The following is a 13,585-nucleotide window of genomic DNA, read 5'->3' as shown; positions in this document are numbered from 1 at the left end:
TGTCCATTTCTTCATTAGGTCATTGATTCTTTGGGAGTTTCGTTTTTTGAGCTGCCTGTATATTCTGGTTATTAATCCCTTGTCAGATATATAGCTAGCAAAGATTTTCTCCTATTCTGTGGGCTGCCTCTTCAATCTGGTGACTGTTTTTTTCACTTTATGAAGATGGTAAAATTAGCTACTTATTGAGTGATTTGTGAGGAAGAGATGAGGAACGTGGGGGAAAAGAGTGGAAGACAAGGACAGGGAGATAAGGAGAAGGAAGAAAAAAGAGGAAGAAAAAAATGGACTAAAAGAAGGCTAGACAAATTAAAATTTCAACAAAATGGAAAAAATAAGTAAAAAAAAAGAAAAAAAAGAAAAAAATTTAAAGTCCCAGTTTCTTCCTCCTTGTGGAGAGGAGTGGGTTTCCTCTGTGTTCAATGAATACACTGTGTGCTCTCCTCTGATTTCTGGTCCTCAGGATTTAGACTTCAACTGTCACTCCTGGTGCTGTCCCTTTAGTCAGGGGCTTTCTCTGGGTCCCTGCCTGTCCTTAGGATAGACATGCTGAGCTGGGTGGCAATTGGTGGTGTTCCTCTTACCAGGCAATTTGGGGAAGAGGGCTCCATTCAGGCTGTTTAGCCCCAGGCTCCTCTTGGTTGGGGGCAGTTAGTTTCAGTTTGCTTGGGTAGGCAGATTTTCTGAGTTGGTCCTATGGGGAACTGATCTGAGGGCAGTGGTCAGCCCCTCCAACCCACTGGGTCAGCCTGGATTCTATAGTTCAGGCTGTTTGACCAAAAGCTCTTCTCTGGATTGTAGTCAGTTTCACTTTGTTACTAGCCTCTTGGGGGTGGTTGAATGAATTAGAATTTCCCACAGGTTGTGCTCAGACTTGGCTGGCCTGCACTGGTGCTGTATTTCTTTGTATAGAGAAGTGTGTGGGCTTAGCCATCCCTTACCCACCAGGCAAAGAGGGAGATTTCACCCTGTTGACTCAGTGCCCCCAAGCTGAGCTGGACTACGTGGTATCCTTCAGTACTGAAAGCAGCAGAGAGGGGTTGTAGGCACCCCTCTCTGGAATCAGCGGTTGTGGGCAGGGGGCGGTGGGCCAAGGTCACTGGTAGCAGCTGGAAGTTCCTTGGTTGAGTTTCTTTTCCCTTTCTCTGATTTGCCATCCCCTCCCTGTCTCACCACAGGAAAACAGCCTGTCTGTTTCTTTTCTGGCCTGCCCTTTCTTTTCTACAATACCAGTGGATCCATGCTTCTGGCCATTTTTGTTGTGTCTTTGTTTTTGAGATTGGGTTTCCCTAATTTTGACAGCACCAGCCTCAAATTCCTCATCCTCAGGCCTCCTGCTTCTGAGTTGCTGGTAGTATAAGCAGGCAACACTAATGTATCTGTGAACAATCTTTTTAATGCATTGTTGGATCTGGTTTGTTACTTATACTTTTAGGATTTAAAAACAATCTGTTCATCAAAGATATTGACTAAATATGTATATATATATATGTATATATATATATACTTATATAGGCAGTACTGAGGTTTGAACTCAGGGCCTTATACTTGCTAGACAGGCACTCTACCATCTGAGCCATGCCACCAACTCTGTTTTATATTGAATATTTTTGAGATAGAGGCTTGAGAACAATTTGCCCAGGGCTTGCTTTGAATAGTGATCCTCCTGATCTCTCCTTCCTGAGTAGCTAGGATTAAAGGTATGAGTTACCAGTGCTGGGCTGTAATTTTTTTTTCGTGTGTGTGTCCTTATCTGGTTTGTTTTTAAGGTACTACTAACCTCATAGAATATCGGTGGCAGAACAATGCAAAAATAGTGAGTATAATTCTTTAAGTGTTTGGTAGAATTCATGAGTGAATCCTCTGGTCTTGGGCTTTTTTTTTAAAAAAATTGTTGATCTCGTTATTTGTTGTTGGTCTGTTGAGGTTTTCTCTGTCTTCATCATTCAGTGTGTCTAGGAATTTGTCCATTTCTTTTAGATTATCAAATTTGTTGCCACATACGTTGTTTATAATAAACTCTAATGAACTTTTTATTTCTGTTGTATCAGTTTTAATGTCTCCCTTCTTATTTCTAATTTTATTTATTAAAGTCTTCCCTCTCATTTTCTTAATTAAGGTAGCTAAGGGTTTGTCATGTTGTTTATCTTTCCAAAGAATCAGCTCAGCTCTTCATTTAGTTAGTCTTTTTCTGAGGCATCCTCTGCCCTCTCTTCAACCCCTGTGCTGTGGACCAAACTAAGGCCTTGAGTTTCCTAGGCAAGTGCTGTACCAATGAACTAAATTCCCACTCCCTTTTGTCTGGTTTTAGTCTCCATTTAAATTGTTACTGCTATGATATTTATTATTTCTTTCCTTCTGCTAATTTTGACTTTAGTTCATTCTTGTTTTTGTAGTTCTTTGGGAAAGTACACACATTCTATGCCCACAGACACCCATGCGCTAACACCCACACCCCACACATACAGGAGCTGGTTTTCAGTGTCCACTGGCATTTCATGTGGTTTGTTTTCTGTGCATTGCTTGATGAATCAAATTTTTTGTAATCACTTATTATATAGGATGAGGATAGCCATGCTTGACACATTTCCCTGCTGAGTGCAGTTACAGAGAACTAACCATGCCCGGTATCTGCTTCAGAATTGAACTTTTTCTCTAATTACTCTTGAATCTAATGTAGAAAGAAAAAGAAAGGTAAATTACTACAGAATGCATGGCACGAGTGTTTCTTATTTTGCCTTCTATGTATTGCAGTGTCCTTGAGGTCTGTCTCTCCATCATCCTTTCCTTATGGTTTCAACAATGGTTTCCTGCTACAGTTTTGATCACTAACCATTTACCACACAGCATTTTGCTTTTCCTGGAAACTCAAGATCATGCTCTTCACTCCTGGGTGTTAAATATAGAGGGCTGTGGGTGACACAAACTCTGGGTTATTTGTCAAACATGAACACACACCTGCACATGTGCACTCAGATATGCACACAAAAATATATGTGGTAGCACACACGTGTACACATCATGCAGACACCTTCTGTTGGATTAAGATGATGAATTTGCTCATTATTTTCCACGTACTAAGAAATGCCCTAGTCTCCTTCTCAGGGACAGTGGAGATGTCTTAGCTCTGAATCAAGCAGTGATCGTTTCTCACAGACATCATTTCTACGTACCTCACACATTCCACTGTAATATGGAGGCTCCCTGAGGCTCTGAGGAAAATGGCTGGCTAGTTTGCTGCTGTGGATACATGGTTGTTCATGGGCACTGACCGCATATTTTTCCCTGGAAATCATCATGGCTGCCACCTCTGCCCCTGAAACTCCCATCCAGCCACTTAAGAGACACCTTGATTTTTAGCCCAGAGAGAAGAATCCAGGGCAAGATTTGAGCCACCAGAGACATACAAAGTTGCCAACTGCATTTTGAAGAACAGGGTGAAATTGTTCTAAATTCAGTTTCTCCTGTTAAGGCAAATCTGTCTTTTCCAGGTCCTATAGTGGCTTGGAATAGACCCAGAGAAATTTACCAGGGGCAAAGGTGACTGGTGTCCTCTATACCCTTCTCATTTGACCAAGCATCTGCAAATGTAACTAGGTAACTTAGCATGCATTAGCACAGAGTCACAAATCAGGGTTCCTGTTATTGGGAAGTGAGCTTTGACCCTCCAATGTTCAGCATCTAAAATTTGTACTTTGACTCCCACAAAGAAACACAGCAGGTCCTCATGTTTAGGGCCCAAGTAGGGATTTACTTCCCCAGCAGGGACTTTCCTTCTGTTGTGTCCTGTTGATGGACCCAGGAGGTTGTGCTGCAAAACAGGTGAGGACTTTCCAGTATCCTGACCTCAACTTGGAGAAGTCAGTTCCTCCTCTGACTCATTCGTGGTGGTGCACTTCAGTCAGGATGAAGTCGTCTTTAGGTTAAAAAAAGATAAATGTCTACAGCTTTAGGTTAAAAAAAGATAAATGTCTATTTGTACAACTGACAGATGCTCAGGATTGTTCAGGGCAGTTATGAGAGACATAGTCCGTGGATTAGGTAGAGGCCACAGATTCATCCTCCTCAGCTATCCCTTCTCTGCCTACTCTCTGTGTAAATTCAGAGAGTACATTCAACTTCAGGAGAACCTGACTTTGTGTGTATGTCATGCTCTACATGGACTGTAATTTCAAAAACTTTTCTTTTTTTATGACAGTAGGGTTTGAAATCAGTACCTTGTACGTGCTAGGTTGTTGGAGCCAACGTGACTATGTTTTGGGATTTACTATGTGTCCAGAATTTACCTTGAATTCTCTACTCTGGGGGCTACAAGCAGCTTTCTGCAAGCTCAAAAGTGTCACAGATGTAGCCTTCAGCTAGGCTCTGCAAGGTTTCCTGTGACTGTGACCACACTCTGTAGGGACTTTGGAGAGAAACTCTGTAACCAACTTGTTTCTCTATAACTGACTTGTCTTTCTGACCACCTGTGAACCACATACTGCAAACCTCCCTGGTTACATAAACCACTTGATGGTAAATAACTCACCTCCTGACTCTGATCGGCGCTCAGGGCTTTGAGAATTTATCTCCCCTGAATCTCCTAGGGTCATAAAATTCTTGCTTCCTGCAAAGTGGTCTCGATGACTTTGTTTCCCTCGCTGTTTCCTGCAACAAGGTAAGTGGTCTACTACTTGAGCCATGACTCAGATCTTCAGAGACTTCTTCTTCTTCATCTTTTTTTTTTTTTTATAAACCTTCATCCCCTATCTGCCCAGTTCCAACTGAAAGGCTTGGTAAAACATGGGAAGAGAAAGAAAGGAGAACATCTCTTTCCTCTTCAGCAAGTGCTTGTAAGAAAATTTTGTAGAAAACTGTCAGAATCCCTCTGGTGGCTCTCAGCCTGTGGGCTCTGGACAACCTAGTTTTATGCCTGTCCCACATCTCTTCACTCCATCTTAGCTGACTCGGATCCCAAACTGGCAACATTAACTCAGAGGAGCCCTGGTTCTGAGCAGCCTCCTGGTCAGACCCACCTCTGGGTATGCCAGGTCTTGGGTGGTTAACAGATGACCCTGCTCATGTCCCCTGGGGTTGGAGGACTCTTTGGATGGTGAAGAGGAGAGGAGACCATTCACCAGAAAGAGAACAAATTATGGCTGACTGCCTGGACCTTGTGCATTTCTTTGTGTCTAGTTCCAAACCATTCAAAAACTGGAAAGATAGATTAGGTTCTGGAGGAGACCCTGAATTTAGAACATTTACCAAGTGTTCTTGAAAATGCAGTTGGCAACTTTGTATCTGTCTGGTGGACTCTGTCCAGATCCTACTCTGGACTGAAAAAGGTGTCTCTGAAGTGGCTGAGTTTTGAGTTTCAGGTGCAAATGATGATTTCCAGGGAATAATATGTCCATGGATGACCATCTCACCTTCCGGTGGAGGCTCATTTTGTTATAAGGAAGACTGACTGGGGAAGTAGTCTCCAAGAGCACAGAGAGGGCCTCAGGTTTTAGATTCTAGCCCCCTCAGTACAGGGCTCACCAGAGTCCAGAGAAGAAGGAATCAGCTCTGAAGCTCCATTCAGTAGAGCTGGGGGTCTTTGCCAGGGACTCAAGAACAATCTGCTGACCTGTTCCCTGTCCTTCTCTTCCTCCCTCCCTTCTTCCCCTCCCTCCCTTCCTTCTTTCCTTCCTCCCTTTATTCCTTCTCTCCCTCTTCTCTCTCCCTTTTTCTTTCTCTCTTTCCTTCCCTCTCTCTTTCCTCCATCTCTTCCTTCCTGTTTTCCTTCCATTCTTCTTTTCTTTGATTCTTTTCTTTTTGAAACAGGGTCTCACTATATAGACCAGGATGGGCTTGACCTCTGACCATCCTGCCTCCGCCACCTGAGTGCTGAGATTACAGGTGTAGGCCATAACACACCTGATAATGTGTGTCATGCCTTTCCTGGAAATCTTACACTGTCTAGAAAATACATAAAACTTTCTTAGTTTCATTTTCACTTTATCTGAGTATATTAGTTAATAAACAATTCCCTCCTGATGAGATTCACCAGCCAGAGATTGTTCATAGGTTTTTTCTTTTGCCTCCACACTGGGGCTGGTCATTTCAGGTGTGCCAGAGGCTCTCCTCATCTCTTGCTCTCTGTGTTGACCCCAGGAGGACAGTGTTAGGAAAAGGCTGGAAAGAAGAACAGAGACCTCAATGGAGTTGAATCACACTTCATTAGCAAGATATAAGGGTGTCTGGCAATCTCCAGGGATGAGAGTGCAAGAGCGCACTGAGCAGGGGTAGGCTGCGTATTTTAAAGCCAAGGCAGAGGCAGGAACAAAGGTGGGAGGATGGCGAATGTAGTGTTTCAAGATTGCCCATGTGGGCTGGGCAGTGCAGAATGTTTCAAAGCTTGTGATCCATGGCCTGCACGAGGAATTTTAGTACAAGGTCAGAAGACAGAGAGTTTCTTACAGGCAGAGCATGTTCTTTCTGGTGGAGGACAGCTGTGCGTAGGTGTAAGTTCCTGTGCTGTGGGTTCAGTGAGTACTGCAACAGGCTCAGCATTGTCAGCTTTCAGTGGAAACATTGGGTCTGATCTTTGACAATCAGAAGTCTCTCTGGCTCAGGTGAGTGAGAAAAGTGGATCTGTAGTGACTGGGGTCTGGGTTTGTGCTTGGAGGGCTAGGGGCAGAGATGTCTGGGAGAGGCAGCAAGTCAGGTCATCGTTTACACAGCAGACAACCTTGAGTCTGAAGATGCCTTTTGTTGTTGAGAAAGTTGAGAGAAAAATTGAATTAAGCAGAATATTTATGGGGTGTCTCCCATAGGAAACTATGTAGTGTTCATTGTAAAATACCTGGGTTTTCTGGTTCTAGCATTTCACTGTTATAGAGCTATTGTATAGCTCTGAGTTTTTTCATAATTAGCGACAATGCAAATAATGTTCCTCCATGGGCACATAAATCAAATCTGTCTGTTGAGCTTCAGGTGACTCCCAACCCTCCCCATGAAGAGAACACATTTGCCTCCATTTCCACATTTATGGTAATAAACATTAGATAAATATGTCTGTTCTGGAAGATTCTCCAAGAAGACTCCTGATTGTAATACCTGCCTTGTTATGTCATTGGTAATCATATTAAAATCCTTCAAGCATGTTCATTTTATTTCGTTTGAGAGTCATGATTTTTTTTTCTTATGAAGGCTGTTTTTGAAGGGCCTGTAGGATGGGGACATCAAGCACACCCAACTGGAAAAGCCCTGTGTTCATCCTTGAGCCAACATGATGTGTGTGGATGTTTAAAAATTCTGTTTCCTTATATAAACTTCCTTTCTTTTATAAGAAATGAATTGAAGGCTCTGCCAATAATATAGTAATATTTTTTTTGAGTTGGCTTGGTTAAATAAAAAAAAGGCTGTAGTTAGTATAGAAAAATTTGAAGTTGTAATGTGGGAAATTATGAGCTGAGATAGGAGTCTCTGAGGCAGATTATCAGGAAGCAACATTTACTGTGCCAGCACAGACTCAGTGGACTCGTGTCCAAAGGCCGAGCCCCTAGAACAAAGGGGCTCACCTTATATACCCTTGCAAACAGGTTACAGAAGCAAAAAGCAAAGCTCAACCCACATTTGGCTGCACGTGCCTTTGACTTCCCCAGTGCTATGTGAACTTCATGTTTCATTTCTTTAAGTTTTATCTCTGATTTGCCATCCCCTCCCTGTCTAGCCATCAAAACACAGCCTGTCTGTTTCTTTTCTGGCCTCCCCTTTCTTGCTACAGTATTTACTTCCTAGAACAGTTACAGATATAAGTTAACTTCAGTGCAGTTATTATCGCATCAACTTGTGTATGTGATTATAACTCTTATGGAACAGAGGCAGGCAGGCAGAACAGCCACCACCTGGTGGCTTGACTCTGCACTTGTGTTGCCCTTGAGGCAAGTTGTGCCCTAATTTCCTGCAGCGCTCGGGAAGTGAGTGTGTCTGGAAAGGCTCTGTGCTCACTAAAGTGCTGGCCTGAGTGATTCATCCTGAAGGTGGAAAGCTTTTGATGTCTGTGGTGAGGTCTCAGGAAACCCAAAATCTGTCAATTAATTTCTCATTATGGCTATAACAAATTGTCACATCTCAGTGGCTGAAAACAGCACATCTTCAGCTCAAGTCCCCAGAGGGAGGGAGTGGCAGCAAGTAGGAGAGGTATGTGGAACTAAGATATGGGGTCAACAGAGGTGTCTATAGAAGAGTGCATGCATAAAGAAAATAGTTATGCATACACAATGCAATATCATTCAGCCAAAAAATAATGGAATCCTGTTCTGTGGAAACATGAATGAGCCTGGAACACATGTTAAATGAAATAACACAAAAGATAAATATGTATATGCTAACTCTTTGTGGAAGTTAAAAAAAAGCTGATCTCAAAGGATTAGAGAATAGTGACCAGAACCTGAGAGGGATGAGGGAAAAGTTGTGTTAGTCACCTTTCTAAGACTGTGACAAAATACCGAGATAATCAGCTTATAAAAAGGAAGTGTTTACTTTGGTGCATGATTTCATAGGGTCTTGTCCATCATCAGTTGGCTTTTTTGCTTTGAACCTGTGGTGGTGATGGTGAGGTCAACTATTATTGTGGGGAGTATGTGGCAGAGCATCCTGCTTGCCTCATTGTGATAGAAGCAAAGATGGAACAATGTGCCAGGGCCGAAATACCCCTTCCAGGGCATTTTGTCAGTGACCTAACTTCCTTCCACTAGGGCCCACTTTCTATTTGTTCTACCACTTACCAAAAATGCCATAAGTGAATGCCAAAGACTTCAACATATTGGTCTTTGGGGGATGTTCAAGATGCAAACAACAGCAGGAGATAGAGAAGGTTTGGTGTATGGCTATAGAAACTTGGCTAGGTGGGAGGATTAAGTTCTAGTGATTGGGAGCCCAGAAGGGTGACTGTGATTAATAACCTACTGTGTATTTGAAAATAGCTTCAGGAGAGGATTTTGAATGTTTCCAACACAAACACATGATGTATATTTCATGTGCTGGGTATGGTAACTACTATGATTTGACCATTGGTCATTGTATCCATGTTTGGAACGATCACAGTTTATCACTCCATGAATCTCTGCAGTAATCACGTGACAATTAGAATGAAGCCCAGAAAGTTATTGTCTTCCTAGTGTGGGGGTCAGAAGTCCAAAGTGCCAAAACCAAGTCCAGGTGTTAAAATCAAGGTACCAACAAGACTGGATCCTCCTTCTGGGCTTTTTTTTTGACAGTACTGGCATTTGAACTCAGGACCTCATACTTGCTAGGCGTGGATCCTGCTTCTGGAGGGTCCAGGGTGCAATCTGATTCCTTGTCTTCCTCAGTCTATGGTTACCTGCATTTCTTGGCTCTCAGTACTTCTTTCATCTTTACTAATCTTCACTCCAACTTCTGTTTTAGTCATTTCATGTCTGTCTTTTGTCTTCTTTTTTCTTCCTGCCTTACTCTTGTAATCTTGATGAGATTGAGCACACCTGGGTAGTCCAGAATATTGGTCCCATCTGAAGATCCTTAATTTAATCACATCAGTCAAGTACCTTTTTCCATGTAATGTTAGTTATTCAAAGGTCTGGGGTGTACGATGTGGATAACTTTAAGGACTATTATTCTGACAATTTAGGGACTACTTACAGTGTCTTGACTCCTAGACATAGAAACCAACAGCACAGAGAATATGCAGTGTCTTCTCCGGCAGTGGAAACAAAACTCGCCACGTAGAAATTATTTAGAGTAAAATGAGTCAGTTGAGAGAATGTGTGTCAGTGTGGCCCTAGAGACCAGTGTGTCTCTTCTCCTGATCCCATGTTTCTGTTTCAATACTCATTTCTCGTTACCTCTTTTTCTCTCTCCTTTTCACAGACCTTCCACAGTTAACTGCCATGTATCAGTCCATCCTAAAGTTATTGAAAAATCTGATCTTGAAGAATTATCAGCAATTGGCTGCTGACTTTGAGTCTGAATATGACAAATTAATCAGTAAGTCAGGAGGCATCCTCTCTGCAGAATCCCTCAGAAGCATTCATGCAGCCCTGGAGGAGGGGAAAGTTGAAGATGTGGTGGATAAGATTCAACAATCACTTAACGCAGCAGAAAATGCTTCCCTGAATGTGGCTGTGATGGGAGATTCTGGGTCTGGGAAGTCCAGTTTCATCAATGCCCTGCGAGGGCTTAGTCACCAAGAGGAGGGATCAGCCAGTGTTGGGGTTGTGGAGACCACCATGAGGAAAACCCCCTATCAACATCCAAAATATTCCAAGGTGACCTTCTGGGACCTACCTGGAAATGGGAGTCCTAATTTTCACCCAGACACTTACCTAGAAACAGTGGGCCTGGCTGAATACGACTTCTTCATCATCATTTCTTCCTCTCGGTTTAGCTTCAATGATGCTGACCTGGCCCAGAAAATCAATGAGATGGGGAAGAAGTTCTACTTTGTTAGAACCAAGGTGGACAGTGACTTATACAATGAAAAGAGAGCCAAACCAAAGTCCTTCCAAAGGGAGAAAGTTCTTCAGCAGATTCGAGACGATTGTGTGACTCATCTCCAAAACAGTGGAGTGCCTGAGCCCCAGGTCTTCTTGGTCTCCAACTTTGACCTGGGTGACTTTGATTTGCTAAAATTGGAGAAGACTCTGCTGAAGGAGCTCCCTGCCCACAAGCGCCATGTACTTGCACTCCTGATGCCCAGTTCCTCTGAAGATGCCATTGAGATGAAGAAAACCTTCCTCAGGGAGAAAATCTGGCTGGAGGCCCTGAAGTCAGCAGCTGTGGGCTTGGTGCCCTGCATGCCCTTCATCAGTGGCTTTGGTGATCCTGAGCAGCAAGCGTGCTTGAAGATTTACCGAAGCCATTTTGGTGTGGATAATGAGTCAATTGAAAAGATTTCTCAAAATCTGGGTGTATCTGTGGATCACCTGAAGAATTTAATAAAATCCTCAGATTTCTGTCATGTTGGGAAGGATGACAGTATAGCAGCAAAAGCCAAGAGTTGTGCTGAGCACTTGTGTTCAGTCATTGGAGGTCCTGTGTCTGCTATCATTCAGTTCTTTAAAGTTTACTTTCTACACATAAAATTCCTTGATACAGTGGCTGATGATGCTAAATGTCTCTTCCAAATGATGAAGCAATAGTGGTACATCTTACTTAATAGAATGGCAAATGGACCTTAGGTGTTGCATTCTCAGGGTGGGAGTGGAGGTCCTCTTCCATGTTGGGGAACGCCATTGCTCTACTTGGGACCACACTGCTGTGCACAGGTTACTTGGCCATAGCTTCTTTTTGCATTCACTGACCTATTTTGCTTGAACCATGATAGCAACACACATTTTACCTTCAATACTCTCTATGTGTTTGGAAGCAGTCTGCTTTTGCATCATTTACTCAGATAATATACAGCTTGTAACCACCAAAATGAGAATTTACATTGTCATGTTATAATTTTTTCTCTCAGTCATCATCTCAATGTCCTCCTTAGCAAAGTAAGCAAAGGTCCACAAATATGAGAACCCATCTAAATGTATAGTAAGAAGTTTGGTGTGACAATGCACAAATCCAGAAATGGAAGAGAAAAAATTAGAGAAATGGTATTGGATATTGTATTTCGAGGCAATGTTTTCTATTTATGGGAATTTCTCAACACTGCATGGGTGGGAGTCCCGTGAAACAGTTCACCATGAGGGGCAGGAGATGTGGGAGAGTAAAAGTGAATCAAGAGAGAGCCTGAAAACCAAAGATGAGTTGAACTCATGTAAAATGGTGTGTGTGAGTGTGTTTCTCAAATTCTTTGACTTAAAACTCTGATGTTGCCCATAGCAAAAACTACTGAACCTGCCTCAAGCGTGTGGATTGTAATTACTGATGTTACAGAAATTATAAATGTGACTTTCCCTTCCTTCTTCCTCCTATTCATGGTATAGGGTATGCCAATCCTTCTAGTGAGGTGGTTCTGAGAGTAATGAATGGAGGAGCAGTTGCCTGGGGTCAGGGGAGCAAGTTCCCAGTGATGTCACCTAGAAATTCTTTCTAGTTCCTATTCTTATCCTGGAGCCATGCCTCTACATCAGAGGTTCTTAAATCTTTCACTTAAAAGTGGAAATAGTTTTTTTTTTTTTTTACAATATCCCTTAGGGATATTAGTAAGCTTCAACACAAAATCCATGTAGAGATACACAGCTATGTTTTATAAACATGAATTTCTCATATTACTATTTACACCCATTGGACACACCCTAAAAGGGTCAAAGACAAGGTACTGGGCACCCACCCATGCTCCCTGCCCTAGTATCCTATTTTGACTCCTGAAGAAACAATAACATGAAGCAGAAGTATCCATCTAGCCACAAGTGAGATGTAGGGTTTAAACAGGAGGACAGAACCTTGTATGGTTGACATTTGCTCAGAACCTTGAGTGTTGGGGTTCACATCCCTCGTTCATCTGAGTCCCACTATTCTGAAGTCTTTCTCTGTGCTCACAGGAGCACAGGTGTCCTTCCCTTATTTATTTATTTTGGCTGCACTAGGGTTTAAATCTAGAGCCTCACACTTGCTAGGCAGGCACTCTACCACTTGAGTCACTCTGGCAGCCCTGCACGTACTTCCTTGATCACTGGGGTGCTTGCCTTTTATTTTCTTATGGGGGTAGCTGCTTAGTGCTCAGCCTGTCATTGGCCATTCTCCAGAAACCTGGAATAAATGATACCAGATATGGGGGTGTGAGGTACACCACAATGGTCTGGAATGAGTCATTCTTCATGGTGGAAAGGAACTCTCTCTTAGCAACTTCATCCATCTCACTCACTCAGCCCTCAGTTATTGCTGTTTGAATTCAAGACTTTGTGCTTGCTAAGCAGGTGCTGTATTGCTTGAACTACACCTCCAGCCCTAGATAGGGTTATGTAAATGACCTGTGTGCAACGGGGAGGGTGGCATCACCACTATTGGATTGGAGAAGACTGGAAGGAGCTGGAGTGAAGAGAGGGATCTAGGGTCAGGTTCACTCAAGATCTTTTCAGGCATACCGGCTACCAGAGGGAGATGTTGCATGAATAACGCAATATTTGGGTCTGGAGTCAAGGGACAGGCATATCTATACACATATATATGTGTGTGTTCATATATACACATGCATATATATGCATATATATATGTGTGTGCATATATACACACATGTGTATATTATATATATACATACACACACATATATACATATACATTACACACACACACACACACACACATATATATATATATATATATATATATATATATATATATATATATATATATATATATTACATATACATACATTTGCCTTGGAAATTTAAGACATGCTTTTTGGCAAATTAATAAATATTATACATTTTGGTGAAAATATAAAATAAAAAGGAAAAACATTCCAAATGTATTAGAAGGCATATTAGAGTGTTTACAATGGTTATTTGAGGGTAAAAAAGTGCAAGAATAAAAATCCAGTTTTTTATTTTATAACTCTGTGTTGTTTAAATTATCATACCCAACAGATACTGTTTTGTAGCTAAATATTGTGAGAATAAAATGTGAGGAAAAAACAAAG

At 42.1% G+C, this 13,585-nt stretch overlaps 1 protein-coding gene across 6 annotated transcripts in view; it reads left to right on the top strand.

Annotated features, from left to right (window-relative positions):
• Positions 1-12,126, top strand: part of LOC109680884 (interferon-gamma-inducible GTPase 10-like) — a 105,913-nt gene extending 93,787 nt beyond the window's left edge. For 4 of the 6 annotated variants that reach the window (XM_074057571.1, XM_020155529.2, XM_074057570.1 and 1 more), the window contains one exon: positions 9,874-12,126. In XM_074057571.1, the coding sequence (XP_073913672.1) occupies positions 9,894-11,144 (1,251 nt within the window). In that variant the 5' untranslated portion in view covers positions 9,874-9,893 and the 3' untranslated portion in view covers positions 11,145-12,126. Of the gene's footprint in view, positions 1-4,470; positions 4,658-6,073; positions 6,597-9,873 lie in introns of those variants that run through there. The other 2 variants (XM_020155531.2, XM_020155533.2) reach the window with 2 other exon arrangements.
• The last annotated feature ends 1,459 nt before the right edge of the window (positions 12,127-13,585 follow it).

Source organism: Castor canadensis, chromosome 16, assembly GCF_047511655.1.
Source record: "Castor canadensis chromosome 16, mCasCan1.hap1v2, whole genome shotgun sequence".
In the NCBI taxonomy this organism is placed as follows: domain Eukaryota; kingdom Metazoa; phylum Chordata; class Mammalia; order Rodentia; family Castoridae; genus Castor; species Castor canadensis.
The sequence above is the reverse complement of the archived record's forward strand: the minus strand, read 5'-3'. Positions and strand labels throughout refer to the sequence as shown.